The 18202-nt window shown below is 40.4% G+C and overlaps 1 protein-coding gene across 2 annotated transcripts in view; it reads right to left on the reverse strand.

The window, feature by feature from the left end:
- Positions 1-18202, reverse strand: part of SMAP1 (small ArfGAP 1) — a 105612-nt gene that overhangs the window by 18592 nt on the left and 68818 nt on the right. For both annotated transcript variants that reach the window (XM_074153850.1, XM_074153851.1), the window contains one exon: positions 7546-7630. In XM_074153850.1, coding sequence (XP_074009951.1) covers positions 7546-7630 — 85 coding nt within the window. The remainder of the gene's footprint in view (positions 1-7545; positions 7631-18202) is intronic.

Genomic DNA, 18202 nt, shown 5'->3' on the forward strand with positions numbered 1-18202 from the left:
AGAAAAAAGACATAACAGAAGAGTTAAGTTTATTATTTAGAAAGAAGGTCTCTCTTCGCTCTCCTCTTCTTTTTTATTTAAGAACACAAATAACTGGCAGACTATAGCAAGATCGTCTCCCCGCATGTCAAATATTACAATTTTTCATTACTTTGTTCTGCCACACGCAAATCACTGCCGTTGGAGACGACCCTTCCCAGCAGCCCAGGACATTGATAAGTTGGAATAAAATAGCAGAAACGATAACAAACACCAGTCTCTTCACCATGTGGAAAACACTTGACTGAAGAAGCTGTCACAGAAGACAGACAAGATTTTTGTCTGTTCAGTCCTACGAGAAGGCACTGCATTCTGAAACAACCCATTGAGCAGATCACCCCTCAGAGGTGATCCTTCTCATTTCTGTCGGCCTTCCAGCTCTGATGGAAGTTGGCCCCCCTTTAGCTGCCCTGCATGAAAAGATTTATTTTCAAGATAAAGACTACCACTGCTGTATATTTGAAAACTTGACACAGAAGTCATGAATGTCAAAATCCAACAATGTGGAACATGTCAGAAGCTACCACCATCCATGCATATCTGAATCCAGTCTTACTGTAGAGATGCTAACATTTGTGCCTTAGTTAAGAAACGTGGCAGAGCTATAGCTGCTAAAAACTACAACTTCGAACGGACTTCAGTATATGCAAAATCCCCAGTATATTTTTAAAGCATTTATTGCACCTTTTTAATACAGGGAATTATGAAACAACCAAGTGGAAGGGTACTGGTTTGCAATTCTTTGGGAGCTATATGCATGCTTTTGGGACTACTTCAGATACACAAATTATTTTATGCTCTAAGTTAGTATCAAACATGAACATGAATAGCTCGGCATTTGCAAATTCTCAAATCTACTTCATGTCAATGGGAAATTGAGACCAAACTGTGCACGTTAGCAATGTAAAGCAGACCCAATAACAAGGACCAAAATACCTTAAAGGCAGGGACGGGGACAAAGGGAGAGGCATTCACAAGAAACTGAACCTCAGCAAATATATTTATTGCCAAATTTGTATAAAGTTTGTGAGGATAACTGTGGCATCTGCAAGAACTTAGAAACACTCAGCAACTCCACAAAGGCAAAATGGCCACGGGTACAGCTTGGCAATATTAGTTCTTCTATGCTGAGTGAACAGTGAGCAGCTTGAACAACAACCACAGGAGGAAAGCAGCCACCTCAGCCAATTTTATTACTGTCATGATTTGACTTAGCTGGGAGGATTGCTGTTCAAACAGTTCTGAAAAGCAAAGTTAAAAACTCATCTATGATTATAACAATGCTATGTACATCTTAGCTACACAGGTCTCCTCCTTCCCTTACTTCTGTTCTGATGAGTGGAAGTCAATGGACAGCAAAGTGGCTATCTGTATAATCTGTTCCACCATTCCATCCACACCAGCGCTTTAAAGTGTGTGTAAATAAATATACTGGCAAGTTAAGTTTTCCTCAAGCTTCTTTTGAGGTCACTCTGCAGACAGACAGTCCAAAAAACATCTCTCCAAAGATTCACTGTTTCAGATAAATTTAGAAATGAATCGTGCATAATTTCCATGCAAAAAGATTGTCTGGAATTAATAATTTAATGTTCTCATTTTCTCAGTGAGGGACACATATTAAAAAAAAAATCACAAACCTCTCTTGTCGTATTCCAAAGTGGTTCTGTTTCCATGAATGTAAAAAAGTTTAACATGTAAGACTGAAAATCTAAATGTAATCATTTACTAAAACAAGCATTTCACATTTTTAGAACACTCACGAAAGAACACATTTGCAAGAACATAGTATTTTTCAAGTATTTAATATCCTGCTTACAAAATAATACTATGAAAACCCAGGTTTTTGCTAGATTGCTTCTGTAAGACTGTTATTTGGTAATGTACATACCTTTCATCTCTTATTGAACTTTACACTAAAAAGAAATATTTCCCTGTCTGTATCGGTGCAGAAATGAGACATTTTGAATTACTGTTTACAACATGGTTTTAAGTCTGTATGAACAGTTTTAACAAACGATCCTGTCTACTAATTTCTCAAAAACATAATAGTTGGAATATTTATATCTTCTAAAAAGAGACTCTGAAAATATTTCCACGCCATGAAGCAAAAAGATTCCATAAAGAACTAAATTTCAGAATACAGAAGAAACCTAACAGTGTTTTCACACCAGTTTGTTACTTGTAGCAATATTAGTATCTTCATTTAAATATATATAAGCATGCAGATCTACACAGGCTTGTATTTCAGCACAACAGTTCACACTTACTATACAGAGATTACGGATATTCTTAACTTCAGTGCAGCAGGTCATGGGTTAGGAAGCAATTCCTCCTTTCCCCTCCCCACTTTAAAGTATTTCTGTAGTATAAGAAAGATACTCCAGTGGAGTTCTGAGTTCTAAATTATTCTAAGTATATTCCTTTTCATTCAGCTTGCGCTGCCTGCCTGGTTAGAAGAGGCAGCGTGTATTCGACAGAAGGAAACATGGCTGTAGCCTTTCCAGAAAGCAGCTAAAAATCAGATTAAGTTATATAGGCCTGTCTGAACGTTTTGAGAAATTCGTAGCTTCAGCCATCACAGAATTACACTGAAACAACTAAATTTTAATCAACAGTACTTCCAGCACTTTTCTGAAGGATGCATCCATAGCTAGGGATGAAGTAGCCCCTTCAATGATTCTGATTTCAGATTGTTTAAATTTGGTAGCAGCAGAAACAAAAGCTATTTACCAGGATATATTTAGTAAGCAAAGGGTTCCGGTGAAGTTTACATTTACAGTGCTTTTCTGTATATATTTTAATAATGCCTGGCATGACAATTTCCAATTCGGTGCTGCCTTTTGTTATGAAAGCTTTCATATACACCATTAATCCTTGGTATATTTATCTGTACTAAGAGTGAGAATGGCCAGCAGAAGAGCTTCACAGGGACAGCAAGAAAAGGAAACAGCAAGAAAGATCTGCTCTTAAACCTTGCACTATGTTTCTGAAACTCATTTTCTATGGGGCAAACTATTTACAACTTGGTTACTAAACTGCCATGTATTTTTACATATACAATCATTTATGACAGCCATACCAAGACTTGAAATAGAGGAAGAATATGCATATGATTATTTATTACACCAAATTACTAGAAAGGCAGAACTGAGGGGAATAGTTCAATGGTTTAAACAAAATCTGGGGCAAAGATACCAACAAGGTTTGCCTGTCCAAAATTATTGTGGAATTTTTTACTGTCTTAGTAATATTTTATTTATTGCTAAATCCTTTGCGGAAGTGAAAAAACATTCACTGGGCGGCTATTTCTATAGAATACTTTTTAAAATAAAATGTGGAAAGCCAGAACGCTAACAATGCTGTATGCCTCAAGTGGTTGCAAACATTTTCAAATGGGTAGATATATCCTAAATTATGCTTAGGTAACCGATGTATGATATATATGCACTTATAAATGTTATTTTTATTATTTCATAAATGTAGCTTTCCAACTTATGACCACCCATGCTGCTTCGGTACTTACTGGACAGTACTGACAAAAGTACCTTTCTCAGATATGCAACATTCAGCTACGTTTCATACCAGGATTAAGCTCTCAAAGCTTCACAGAATTCCTTCAGAGAGCATTTCCCACACACAAGCAGATACACAGCTTTTAGCATATCGTATTTTACATCCTACCATGCTGGATGAATGTCCCACAGATCACATTCAGTAAATGACAGCAACATAGTAAATCTCTTTTCTCCTGGTCATTCATTATAACTTAGTACAATGGTTATTCCAGAATGTGCAATTGTCTATTTTATGAAGGATGCATCTAAACATGGTAAGTATGCACAATATGTAAAATGCACTTTCCATGTTACTGATAATTCAGTGAGATAATATAGTTTAAAAACAGTAATTTTTCATTTTTTCTGTATGCTGAAATAATTTCTAAGTGACATACCTTGACAAACAGAATGGTGCAAAATTGCCTGCGCAATATTCCAAGAAAAGATTCCCACTATCATACGTAAGTATCATACCATTTTTTACAAGTATTTTAAAAAACTGTCTTTATGCACATCAATCTGGCAAGTGGAAACACCTAACTTGTAAGACAAAATCCCAAAATAAAAGGAGCACAGAGCACAAGGTTAACACCAGTGGGATGAAAATACAGCGCTGTCACGTCAGTGCTGAAGGACTTTGGTTTACATGCTGCGACTTTCCAACTGAAAAATGCTTCCCATAATACCCCTGTTAAAAATAAAATCCCCTATTATTGATTTTAGCATCAGTTTTAAGTTCTTCCATATTCAATAGGGCACACTCCCAGTGTGGACAAGATCCAACTAATTGTAGAGATCATTTAAAAGCTGCTTCAGTTTTAGCCTACAGGAGTCGGCTGGGATTTCTCATAGCTTGGCAAGAGAGGGAAGGAACTTGCGGTTGCACAGCAAGAACACTAACACTATTGCTTGTGGAGAATGTCATGATATGTAGCTTGTACATGTCCATTTCCCCATCTTTCTGCGCGTGGAGTATTGAGCTAAAATCTTCTCTGAATCAAAAGGCCAAAAGTCACAAATGTTTAATGTAGCTGGATCATCAAAAAGTGAATATCCAAACACTATCTTAATAATAAACACCCTGAACAGGAACTTGAGGGAATCACATGAATCTATTTAAAAACGTTCAGAAGAAACACAAACATGATAGTACATGTAAAGTACATTTGCAAATTCTAAAGAAAAATCAAAACCAACTTATTTTTAGAAAATTATCTTGTCTAGCTACAGTTCCCACTGGGTAAATCCTATCTCACAGGATGTTTACCTTCTAATGAGGTCACTATTAAAAACCCAAGTGAGACAAAAAGAGCAATGACCCAAAAGTTAACTCCATACCCAAAGCTAGCACTGAGCCTTACTCAAGAAAATACTTTGCAAGAGGCTGGGATGCTTTGAAAGCCAAAAACTATTCTAGCATGAATTGTGATCCATTAAAATTACTTAATCTGCTATCACAAGCAATTCTGATCTGCCCTAGTAAAAGCTACTACTATTTTTCATTTGCAGAAATGAAGTCCTAAGAGTCCTCATTAGAAACATGTCCACTCAATAGGAAGAATCCATTTTAATATTGTTTGATATGACATATCAAACATTTTAATCAGCAGTGTGCTGCTTCAGCAACAAAGGCAAATGGGATTCTGGGCTGCATCCACAGTGGCATTACTCGCAGAGAGCGAGCCGTGATCATCCCACTCTACCCAGTGCTTGTCATGCCACACCTGGAGTCTGTGCCCAGTTCTGGTTCCCATGACTCAAGAAAAATGTGGACAGACTAGAGAGGGTCCAAAGGAAGGCCACAAAGATGGTCAAACGGCTGGAGAACCTGCCCTATGAGAAAAGACTGAAGGAGTTAGGTCTTCTCTCCCTGAGGAAAAGAAAGCTCGGGTGGGACCTCATCACAGCACTCCAGTACTTACAGGGTGGCTACAAAGAGGACGGAGGGGCTCTCTTCACAAGCAGCCACATAGAGAAGACAAGAGGCAACAAGTTGTACCAGGGCAGGTTTAATCCCAACATAGGAAACAAGTATTTTACAGTGAGATCAGTCACTAGAACAACCTCCCATGCATGTGGTAGGGTCCCCATCACTGGAGGTTTTCAAGAAGCCATCAGACAGGATGCTAGATAATCTCTTCTAGGCTCCCTTTCCCATATGTTGGACCAGACGATCTTTTCAAGGTCCCCCCCAACCTGGGCTGGAATCAGCTATGGTCTTATAATATATTGGGTTGAAGTGATTTTTTTAAAAATATTATCTTCTAATACTATACAGTAGTCTACTGCATGCATTAATTAAAAGACCACTCTCCAAATGAAATATGCAGGTCTGCTCTCATTAATACATAATCTCATTTGCAGCTCTGTGGATTCCAAGTGATATATTACCTTATTACACTGCCTTTCTATTTGTTATTTAAAAGATTTTTAAACACTCCCTCCTCTAAAATTATGTTAACATACAAATTATAAACTTCGCCCTTTGTATATCTTACTATGCTTCCTTACACTGAAGAAGCCCAGCTGTTGAACACCAATTATAATACTTTCTATTGCAAATTGCATCTCAAGTTAGCCTATGCAACCTGAGTCCATTATCATATCATAAAACAGTGTTACCAAGATTCTTTTCAAACCATGACTAAAAGGATACAGAAGCCTGACAATCTCAGAAGCACATACTGACTAAATTTTAGTTCTCAAGATGTTGGTCTGGTAAAGGAAAATAAAGGAGAATCAGCTTTCCATTAAGTCTGAATTACTTTTGTTTTTAATAGGTTCATTTTCCATTCATAATCTAACTTCTACTATTAAGATTTGCAACAAATTAAGATTTGCTTGCCTATGGTAGCAGATTACTTGGGATGACATATGGACCACAACACATACATAATGGGTATAAAAATAGTATTTTACAGCTACTCTCCATTCAGAGGGAAAAAAACATACATTTTGAATGACAGTGTGAATTCTAAAACAGGGAAGATGTTTATTGTTTTGCTGCAATATTATTCATACTTTAAAACCTAAAGTTAAAAAATAATAACAAAACATTTTTCTACAAATTCAACATTTTAGAATAATTACCTCTAAAAGACTTATTAGCCTCCTCCAATATAGTAAAAACTATGTAGAATTTGAGAATAACCCCTATATTGGTATAAATTGAATATTCTAATATCCACTCACAACCCTCTGAAAGTTTTCCTAACAGTGAACAATAAAAGGGATTAAAAATAGTTATTGTAATATTTCATTACTTCAGTTCCATTTTAAGATTCTATCCAATAGAAAAACACACTTATAGTAACAGTATATAAATGAACATGTTTTATGAATATGGCCTTCAGCAATCAGAGAAAAAGCATAAAAACACAACAGTATAGCCAGACAGTGCAAATTAAGTTATTCGGGTCCAAAACAGTTTATTTACAAGTCAAATACACAGTTACCTGCCAGTCAGAAAACAAAAGTATTAGATAAAAATGAATGATGGTCACAGTGAGTACACAACACTGAAAAGCCTGATGCATTAAGTTTTACAGGATCCTAGTTAGCTGCAGTCAGACAGTTTACTGTTCTTTTAACTAATATAGGGATTTTATGATACAAGGTATTTTACAGATATATAATGACCACAGCATTCTCATTAAAAAGTACACTTGTACCATAAACATTGAAATACCACAATCCACAAGCCCTTTGAAGATCACTTTGATAACTTCCCCTTCCCACAGGAGCTCATTACTCTCCTTAGCAAAACGGAAGTATTGATATACCCACATCCCTACGGCATTTTCCTTTATAGTTTCAATTTCAGAGACTAAATCTTACAGTTTTCCAATTCATCTATCAGTAAGCACAGAGAAAATAAAAGTATATCTATTAAAATATAAAATGACGTATCTGTGTTTGACTGAAAAACAGGTAATTAGGTATTGCTTACCAAGTCCTAAAAGGTCAATAGTGGGTTCTGATGACTTTTTTGGACTTGCTTTAGCTTCCGATTGCTGATCCTCTTTCTTCTGCAGCTTTAAAAGAAAAAAAAATAAACACCAACAGAAGTAACTTTTCTGAAAAAGACACAGTGCTTAAAGAATTCTCATTAAGGACGCTGCTTCAGTGCCAGAAGTAAAAGCCTTTTTCTATATTTGTTTATCATAAGGAATAAGTTGTCATGAAATAAGGTGCAATTATGGTCATAAAGGACGTGGTGCATGACTGTAAAAAATTATCCTTACAACTTCAGTGGTATGTAATAAATTTTTAAATAAATCTAACTTCCAGGATAGGTTAACTGATTTCTTAAACTGAACCACTGCATATTATGCACTAGGAAAAAAGCTGTCTATAATTTGATTTATCAACTAATTTCAGCATCCAAACTGTACAGTTCTGCAGCATTAAAGAGAAAAAAACCTTGAAGTTTTTAAAAGCTTAAATTTAAAAATCAGAAGCAGACTAATGACATTATTTAGCCTTCCTGAAAAGAGCACCTAGGGAACATGCAGGCTTTATAGATGCTAAGCACCAATGGACACAATCCGTATTCATGGTCTTTTCCTTCGTAAACCTGAAGGCAAATAACAGCATTCTTCTCCTTTGGAAAAGGGAACTCTTTAGTCTTTTCTTGCCCTGAGACTTCAAAACGTAAGATGGTATTGACATGAAATTTGATAATAAAAATGACTTAATAAATCTGTTTATAGTTCTCATACCAAGATCAGGTTGATCACCTGAATCCATCAAAACATCAATTTTAAAAATTAATACAAACTGGTTTATAGTAGTGACATGACAAATGCATTCCCTTGCATGCATTTAATATGCATTTACTCCATATGTATCACAAAACCACAACATGGATGAGTTGATCAGTGAGTATAGCCTTTACCCGTAACAGATTACGGAGTAACTCTGGTAAAGCACTGTCAAGCTGGGCACTGGGCTCACACCAACACAACCCGCCTCACTCCCACCCTTACTGCCCCCATAACAGCTCTGGCAGAGCCACTGAGTCTCCTGGGGCTACTGAAGTCATTAACAAGAAGGGTTGGAAGGATGATCCAGGGAACTACAGGCCTGTCAGTCTGACCTCGGTGCCTGGGAAGGTGATGGAACAGGTCATCCTGAGTGCCATTATGCAACACATGAAGGATGCCCAGGTGATCAGGCCCAGCCAGCACGGGTTCATGAGGGGCAGGTCCTGCTTGACAAACCTGATCTCCTTCTATGACAAAGTGACTCGCTTGGTGGATGAAGGAAAGGCTGTGGATGTTATTTACCTAGACTTTAGCAAGGCCTTTGATACAGTGTCCCACAGTATTCTCCTGGAGAAACTGGATGCTCATGGCTTAGATGGGTATACTCTCCGCTGGGTTAAAAACTGGCTGGAGGCCAGGCCCAGAGAGTGGTGGTGAATGGAGTGAAGTCCAGTTGGCGACCGGTCACGAGCGGTGTCCCACAGGGCTCGGTACTGGGGCCGGTTCTCTTCAACATCTTTATCAATGATCTGGACGAGGGGATCGAATGCACCCTCAGCAAATTTGCAGATGACACCAAGTTGGGTGGGAGTGTTGATCTGCTGGAGGGTAGAGAGGCTTTGCAGAGGGATCTAGACAGGCTGGATGGATGGGCTGAGACCAACGGGATGAGGTTCAATAAGGCCAAGTGCCGGGTCCTGCACTTGGGTCACAACAACCCCAGGCAGCGCTACAGGCTTGGGGCAGAGTGGCTGGAGAGCTGCCTGGCAGAAAAGGACCTGGGGGTGTTGGTCGACTGTCGGCTGAACATGAGCCAGCAGTGTGCCCAGGTGGCCAAAAAGGCCAACAGCATCCTGGCCTGTATCAAGAACAGTGTGGTGAGTAGGACCCGAGAGGTGATCGTCCCCCTGTACTCGGCACTGGTGAGACCCCACCTCGAGTACTGCATCCAGCTTTGGGCCCCCTACCACAGGAAAGACATTGAGGTGCTGGAGCAGGTCCAGAGAAGGGCAACGAAGCTGGTGAGGGGTCTGGAGCACAAGTCTTATGAAGAGAGGCTGAGGGAGCTGGGGTTGTTCAGTCTGGGGAAGAGGAGACTGAGGGGAGACCTTATCGCTCTCTACAACTGCCTGAAAGGAGGCTGTAGAGAGGCGGGGGTCGGTCTCTTCTCCCAAGTTACAGATGATAGGACAAGGGGTAATGGCCTCAAGTTACGCCAGGGGAAGTTCAGGTTAGATATTAGGAAATATTTCTTTACTGAAAGGGTTATCAGGCATTGGAATGGGCTGCCCAGGGAGATGGTTGAGGCACCATCCCTGGAGGTATTCAAGAGAGGAGTTGACATGGTGCTCAGGGATATGGATTAGTGTTGGGTGGTGTGGTGGTGTGTGTGGGGGTTGTGTGTGGTGTGTTGTGTGTGTGGTTTTTTTTTTTTTTTTTTTTTTTTTCATTGGTTGGACTAGATGATCTTAAAGGGTCCCTTCCAACCTAGGTGATTCTGTGATTCTGTGATGCTTAGTATTTAGTATTAGGGGAACTTTATAGTTCAACAGATGAGTAAAAAGTTCTCTTTATTTTGGTAATCCTTTGCTTTCCTCTCTGCAAATGGGGGATGAAGAGTAATGAGTTTGGTGTTTGTAAAGAGCAGTGAGGAAACTCAAGAGTATTGAAAGATGGTCCAAGCAAAGAGCAGAAGCCTGTGGTTTCTTTCAGAAAAGAACAAAAGCAGAAGTCACACTGGAGCCACTTGAAAATCTTATTTCAAATAATAAAGAGAAATGTGATGTTTAATGTCTTTGTAGCAGTTTTCCTCCAACAGGACTTATATACGACCAAGGTTTATGTAGAGAGTGGTCTTTTGAGATGCTAAAGCTAAATACACACTTCTTTGTGCAATAACAGGCAAAAAACTGTGTAACAACACAGTAACAATTCTTAAACATAATGTTTAATTTAGTATTTTGCTTTATCTAAAAATTACTGCATTTTGTAGTGGTGCAATAGAGCATGACAAATACTTCTGAATCCTGCTGCACTAATATTCATCTCAGTTTCTACTCCTAGTCTGCTTGACTCCCACAGCAATTAAGTATTGATACCAGTATTAGACAAACTAGTCTTTGTCGACTCCTTTAGGAAAAGGCTGCATAAAAATAGGAGACTAAGCAGTATTAAATAAATAAATAAATAAAAAGCATTAGAAATCTGCTATTAAAAAGCCAAGTGGAAGGAACAGGTACATGATTTTGTGCCAAAATAAATTTTGATTTATTTTCAAGTGGAGCCTTCAAGGTTACCAGAGCTACTGTTTTTTTACGACATTCAAGGTTGGCTTAGCAACATACGTGGTTTTATTAAGCAAAGTACATGATTATAGCAATTCCTAGATATATTTACTTCAGGTCATATAATAACAGCTTCTCATTCAAAAATCATCTTTATGGTAGTAGTACATTGTTCTGAACCACTGTCCTCACAAACAACAGAGCATCAAAACGTCTTTCATACACAGGCCTTACATTTCCTTTTTTCACAGTTGTCACCAACGGCCACTACACTATACTTGAAGGTTGTTCTCACTTTGGATTATCTACTGAAACCAAGCAATGTCCTCTGCCTTAAACTATTCTGAGACTACTGAAAGCAGTTTATTTGCAAGTATCAGTGAATTAAACTGAGGCCCCAACAAGCTTCAGGCCGAGGGAGATGATCCTTCCCCTCTACTCAGCACTGGTGCCTGCAGTGCTGTGGTCCATTTTCTGGGCTTCCCAGCAGAAGAGACACGTAGACATACTGGAGCAAGTCCAGTGGCAGGCCACAGAGATGATTAAAGGACTGGAGCACGTCTCATATGGGCTGAGAGATCTGATACCATTCAGCCTAGAGAAACGAAGGCTGAGGAGGGTTGCACCCATGTATAGAGGTATCTGAAGGCAGGTGTGCAGAAGCTGGAGCCAGGCTCTTTCCAGTGGTGCCCAGTGACAGGACCAGAAGCAGCGGGCACAAACAAACACAGGAGACTCCATCTAGACAGCACGAAACACTTTTACACTGTGAGGGTGACTAAGCACTGGCAGAGGTTGCCCAGAGGTATTAAAAAGCTCTCTGGATCCAGGCCTGGCAATTTGCGCTCTGTGAGGCCTGCTTGAGCAGGGAGCTGGACACCATGGCCTCCAGAATTCCCTTCCAACCTCAACCATTCTGCAATTCTGTGATTCTTTCAAGTGACAGAGTGAGCAGGAATTGTCAGCTATTTTATTCACTCTTGGCTGATGTTTCTGTTGAGGCTGAAGGCCTTTCACGCTTTCAGGTACCCTAACTAATAATCTCTTAATTTTCCCAGTGGGAGGGGCCAAAAGCAATCTTCTCTGGACCACTGTGACTTCTCAGGGGCTCATCCATCTTTGCTGGTGTGATGCCTAATGCAGAGAAACACTGTTTCAGGATTGGTTTTGTAGCAACGAGCCCTTTCCTTTACGAGTAATCATTGGTTTTTACTGGATTTTGCCTCACCTGTATCTACATAGCCTCTTCCTGAAGCACTCCCTCAGAGATCTTTTACTACCAGCTCTTCAGATAGCTTCAGTAATTAAGTGCAAGTATGTTCTGCAGGAATATTATGCAATATTCATACTCCATACTTAATAAAAGGAACCTAGGAAAAATAATCAAGTTCTACTGCAGGTGAGGTAACAGTTGCTGTGAGGATGCCCTGAGAGGCACGCCACGCTGAGAGTATGGGGAGGCGAGTACTTAACAGGAGTCAGGAAAGAATGGACTACGGTGGAAGAAGTAGAGAAGAAAAGAATGGACTAATCTACTATCTGATCAGAATCTCTACTTTTATTGTTCTGAAAAAACTATATGATACATAGGAGACTAAGACAAATGCTACTCCTTCATAAAATATCTGAATTTTGACTTAATATTTAGAAGGTAGACTAATTGTCAGAATACTAGATAATCACACGGACATTTTCCGAAGACCTGTATTGACTGCATATTATTAAAAGTATATAAGACAAACATATGTGCACTAAAAATTGATAAAGTTGCTGTCATGAAAACAATTCCCTCTAAGTTTCTGCTCTGATTCAATTCTCTATTTAGTAACCAGCAATGACTGACTGCCAATTTTATACCCAAATGAAGCTACATCTAAATCTTGACTGCTGTACATCTACAATACCATTAAAATGTACGATGACAACATGGCACTAAAGCCTTACCCAGAAGTAGCCCTTAGGTAATGAGATAAAACACCTTCTCGTATTGACAGAGCAGATATTTAAAAAATAGTTAGGAACTTCCCATAACTTTACATCTAACATAGGAACAGTTGAAGAATTATGTCTACAGATAAGATGACTCATCTCTTTTACATTTAAATAAAACAGTAATACAGAAATGAATATTTGGATCTTCATTTAATTTCCACACACTTTCACCAGAAATCAGTTGGCTTAAAATCTGTGGATACAACTATATATGCTGGCAATCCGCATCTATCTCCACATTGCAACTTGGTTAGCTTTAGTGTTTTGTGCTAAGAAACCATCACAAACAAAATTCAAAAGCAGACAACTGGGGAGAAGATCAGGCCATCTGTAATTTATTACAATTTTAAAGCAAGCAAGTGCATAGGCCTGCTTAATAACTTTATGTAATGTACTTTTCTTAGATTCACACTGATCTGATGCCTTCATTAGTGGAAGCCAGACCAGCCACTATCCTTGTAATTCATCGAGACACTGGCTATGATTTAATCAAGCTTGTTCATTTTCCTACGATTTCATTTCTAGGATTCTGAAGTATTTTCCAGTTCATCAGGTTTTGGTGGAAAAATTACAAAAATTTGTACTGATGTTTTGCGTTTCATTTTGCTCAAATCCTTTACTACATCCTGACAAGATCAAAATAACATAATAGTAGAAAACTTCCTAATTTACCTAAAATGAGAAAGTTTTCTATTCCATCATGAAAGAGTAACTCATAATTCAACAGTCTACATTTAATGTTGCATTGCTGCTTCTCCCCCAATATTCTTTCTTTACTCATTTTGTGCAACAATAAAAGCTATCTGAGGTTTAATTTGAAAAATAGGGTAAGAACACTAATTTAGGCCAGGAAAAAAAAAAAAAAAATTATTTGTCCCTACTAGGTCTCAATTTAAAAAACAAAGCTCAGTTTTCTACTGATTCAGAAAACGAACGGTTACAGGTTGTTAGTGCGGATGTATTACAGTCTGGGAAAGTACAAAAGCTCGGGGCCCCAGTATTCCAAGATAAAGAAATGGCCTTGTGTATAAGATAGCGGGAACAGCTGCATGTTAAGGAGGTGCTGAGGAGGAACCTAACTGTCTGGGAAAGGTGTCCATCTGGTCAGGACAGGGGAGGAGATTTTTGATAACGAGTTCTTAGAAATAATTAGAATAGTAACGCCTTTAATTATAATAACCTTAATGAATATGTATGCTTTTCACCATAAATGGATGCTTGCTTCACAAACCGGTGTGCAAGTTTGGCGGAGAAATCCCCCTTGCACCCAGCGCTGCAATAAACATACCTGCTTTATAACTCTCTGCGAGTTGTAAGGTTTGTTTCCGCGCATCAATTTGGCACCCCAGATGGGACCCCCTCTGTCCGGCTGCGGGACCTGCTGAGGACGGGACTCCTCTGGGCGCCCCCGAGATTTCTCGGAAGGACTCCCCAACTCATTCAGATCACCGCGGGGACAGACAAGGACCATCTCCTGCGGACCAGGTATGTTTAGGGTTTCTTAAGGGGGGGACCTGTAAGTCGTGAGGAGACGTCCTACGCGTGGTAAAGAGTCGGTGTACTCGCCCCGGGGTATGCTCAAGCTTGGGCTAATGGTTGGTGTGGGATCCCTCGGTTTCGGGTTTTTGTGTTAGTATGTAGAATTGCAATACTGCTGGTTACTTCTTGTATTTGTCATAAGGTACCCGTACCGTGTTATTGTCTGTAATTGTTGTATGAGTGAACTGAGTGATTGAGACGCGGCATAGCTGCGGAGCGAGTGTGGAGTTCCGATCCGCGGTTCCGTGTTCTCCGCGAGGAGAGCGGCCGGAGACGAACGAAGCGTATGACAGACTGTACAGAAGCATTGTGTGAATCTAATATTGAGAATATTAAGTGGCAGTGTCTTGGACATTTGGATAACGTTTGTGATCCTATTTTTGTCTTAAAGTGCTTTGCTTGTAATACGGAGGTTCGGGTAGATCAGGAGGACGATTTTTGGTGTCCACAGTGTGGTAGCTGGACTGAGTGGGAAAAGATCGAGCGGGCGGGAGAGTTGAAACAAGTAATCTGTGGAGACATAGCCTACCCCTGGAGATAAAGGTAGCGGCAGCGGCAGCGGGGGGGGTAACACCTAAGTGACACACGGAGATCAGGATCGCCTCTGAACTAAGGGGGTAAGGGAACATAAAATGGGCAATAATCAAGGAAGTGAGATACTGAAAAGGAGTCCCCTAGGGTGTATTTTAGCACACTGGAAGGAGATCGGGGGCTCACCAGGTGGCAGCGTGAACAAGAAAACCTTAATTAAATATTGTAATCAGTGGTTAGATGATCAAATTAGATGATCAAATTAGATGATCAAGAGAAATGGCCCCTTAACGGGACTCTTAATTACAATACTATACTACAATTAATGCTGTTCCTTAGAAGGGAAGGAAAGTGGGATGAAGTCATATATGCGGATATGTTTTTCACCCTTTGGAACCACCCAGAGTACCAACGGGACTGCGGGCTATTACCTCCACAAGACCCGATGGTACTAGCCTTAGAGAAAGAAAGACGAGGAGAAATGAAAGGTAATATAAAAAGATGTTGTTCAGCCTGTAGTATAGGGCAGAGATGCACAAAGCCTGAAAAGATTCGGGATCCTAAAGAAGACGATTTTCTTGACACTTACTTACCACCGGTTAGGGGAATAGAAGACCGTTGGGAGGGGGTAAAGGTTCCTCAAGAAGATAGGGAAACTGAGGCTGATTCCAAAACTGAATCCAAAACCCCACCTGACAGCCCTGTATCGTCCCGCACTCGGAAAAGAACAGAGCAAACAGCGATTCAAGCACCCTTAAGGGAAGCCGTGGGTCCGGACGGACTACCTGTAATGATAAAAGTCCCTTTTTCCTCATTTGATTTAGAAACCTGGAAAAGCGTGGCAAAGAACTATCGGAATGATCCCGTAGGGGTTACTAGACATTTTCAGTTTCTGGTAAAGCAGCACAATCCTGACTGGAGTGATATCCAGTTATTATTAGATCACCTAACAGAAACTGAGAAACAACTGGTTTTAAAAACTGCTCACAATATAGCCACGGACCAACTGAAAGATTCAGGAAGGGACATTAAAGAACACTTCCCTTTGCAGAACCCTCACTGGAACCCAAACAGGACCACTCACTCAGAGGCGCTAGAAACTTACAGGGATTGGATTATAACAGGGATGGAGAGGGCTATCCCGAAAGCCATTAACTGGTCAATGCTGTATGCTGTAAGACAAGGGCCGAAGGAGAGTCCCTCGGAGTTTCTAGATAAATTACGAGATGCAATGAGACGCTACACCCCCTTGGACCCGGGATCAGAGATAGGAATCCAGCAGTTAGTGTCTCTCTTTTTAGGGCAGTCTGCCAATGATATCCGGAGGAAGCTGCAAAAGCTGAGAACAACCGACAGCAGGAATCTAGAGACTCTGTTAGATGAGGCATGGAGAGTGTTTAACAACCGGGAAGAGGAGGATAAGAAAAGGGACAGACGGGCACTGGTGGTAGCAATAAATGGGAGGGGAGAAACGAAAGCAGGGAATTTTAGGAAACCATTAGGAAGAGATCAATGTGCATGGTGTAAGCAGAGAGGACACTGGAAGAATGAGTGCCCAAAAAGACGAAAAGAAAAAATTCAAGCCCATTATAAAGATGATTGACGGGGACCGGGGGAATCTACCCTAGCAGATCCGCTGGTTACCCTAAGGCTAGGGAAAAAGCAACAAGAAATAGAATTTTTGGTGGATACAGGAGCAACGTATTCGGTTTTAAATCAAGCTCTGACCCCTATTGATACTGATTTTATAACAGTAACAGGAGCGACTGGCCGGAGTGAAAAGGCATACTTTCTTAAACCTCTTAAGTTCAAATTGGGAAAACAATTAGGGATACACAAATTTTTATATCTGCCAAATTCACCGAAACCCCTGTTAGGGCGAGATTTATTAGAGCAATTGGGAGCAGAAATTAAATTCCCTCCGGATAAGGGAAGATCAACTAATTGAAATACTAAGTTTGGCCCTAATAGGAACTCCCATTTCTACAGGAGTGCCTGAGGAGATTAAAGCCCAAATTTATCCGGGGGTATGGGCCTCGGGAGTGCCGGGGAGAGCTAAAAATGCTTCCCCAATAGTGATAAAGCCTCAACAAGGAGCACGACCGGTGAGAGTTAAACAGTATCCCCTTAGAATAGAGGACAGGGAGGGGATCCGACCAACTATAGATCGGTTTATTGAGTATGGGCTGCTGAAAGAATGTGAATCAGAGTATAACACTCCAATATTGCCTGTTAAGAAGCCGGATGGTAGCTATCGCATAGTGCAGGACCTCAGAGCTATCAACAGAATTGTTGAGGATTTACATCCGGTAGTGGCAAATCCATACACTCTTCTAACTAAACTGGTACCTGAATTGGCATGGTTTACCGTTTTGGACCTAAAGGATGCCTTTTTCTGCGTGCCTTTGAGCCCAGAGAGCCAGCTTTTATTTGCATTCGAATGGGAAAACCCAGAATCTGGGAGGAAAACACAGCTTACATGGACTGTGCTGCCACAGGGCTTCAAAAATAGCCCGACACTTTTTGGAAATCAGCTAGCTAAAGACTTGGAACAGTGGAAACGCCCGCTTGGGTCAGGAGTGGTTTTGCAGTATGTGGACGATATATTACTCGCCACTGACACCAGAGAAACATGCATAAAATGGACTGTGAGCCTGTTAAATTTCCTTGGACTTAATGGCTATAAAGTTTCTTCACAGAAAGCACAGATAGCCCAGCAGCAAGTGACCTATTCGGGATATGAAATAACCGCAGGCCAACGGACACTGGGGAAGGAGAGGAAGGAGGCTATCTGCCAGACACCTCGACCACAGACGCCTAAGGAACTTCGAACCTTCCTAGGCATGACAGGATGGTGTCGTCTCTGGATATATAATTATGGACTTTTGGTAAAGCCTTTATACGAGTTATTAAAATCTGACTCAAAGAATATTATGTGGAATAGGGAAGCAGACAAAGCCTTCCATCAATTAAAAAAGAGGTTAATGGAAGCACCTGCCCTGGGATTACCTGACACTACTAAACCTTTCTGGTTGTTTTCCTATGAAAAGCAAGGAATGGCCTTAGGAGTCCTAGCTCAGAATTTGGGACCCTATCGAAGGGCGGTGGCATACTTCTCCAAACAGCTTGACGAAGTAAGTAAAGGGTGGCCTAGCTGCCTCCGAGCGGTGGCAGCAGTGGTAATAAACATCCAAGAGGCCCGTAAGTTCACCCTAGGCCAGAAAATCACAGTTATGGTATCACACACTGTCTCAGCAGTACTGGAAGTAAAAGG

Source organism: Numenius arquata, chromosome 9, assembly GCF_964106895.1.
Source record: "Numenius arquata chromosome 9, bNumArq3.hap1.1, whole genome shotgun sequence".
In the NCBI taxonomy this organism is placed as follows: Eukaryota; Metazoa; Chordata; class Aves; order Charadriiformes; family Scolopacidae; genus Numenius; species Numenius arquata.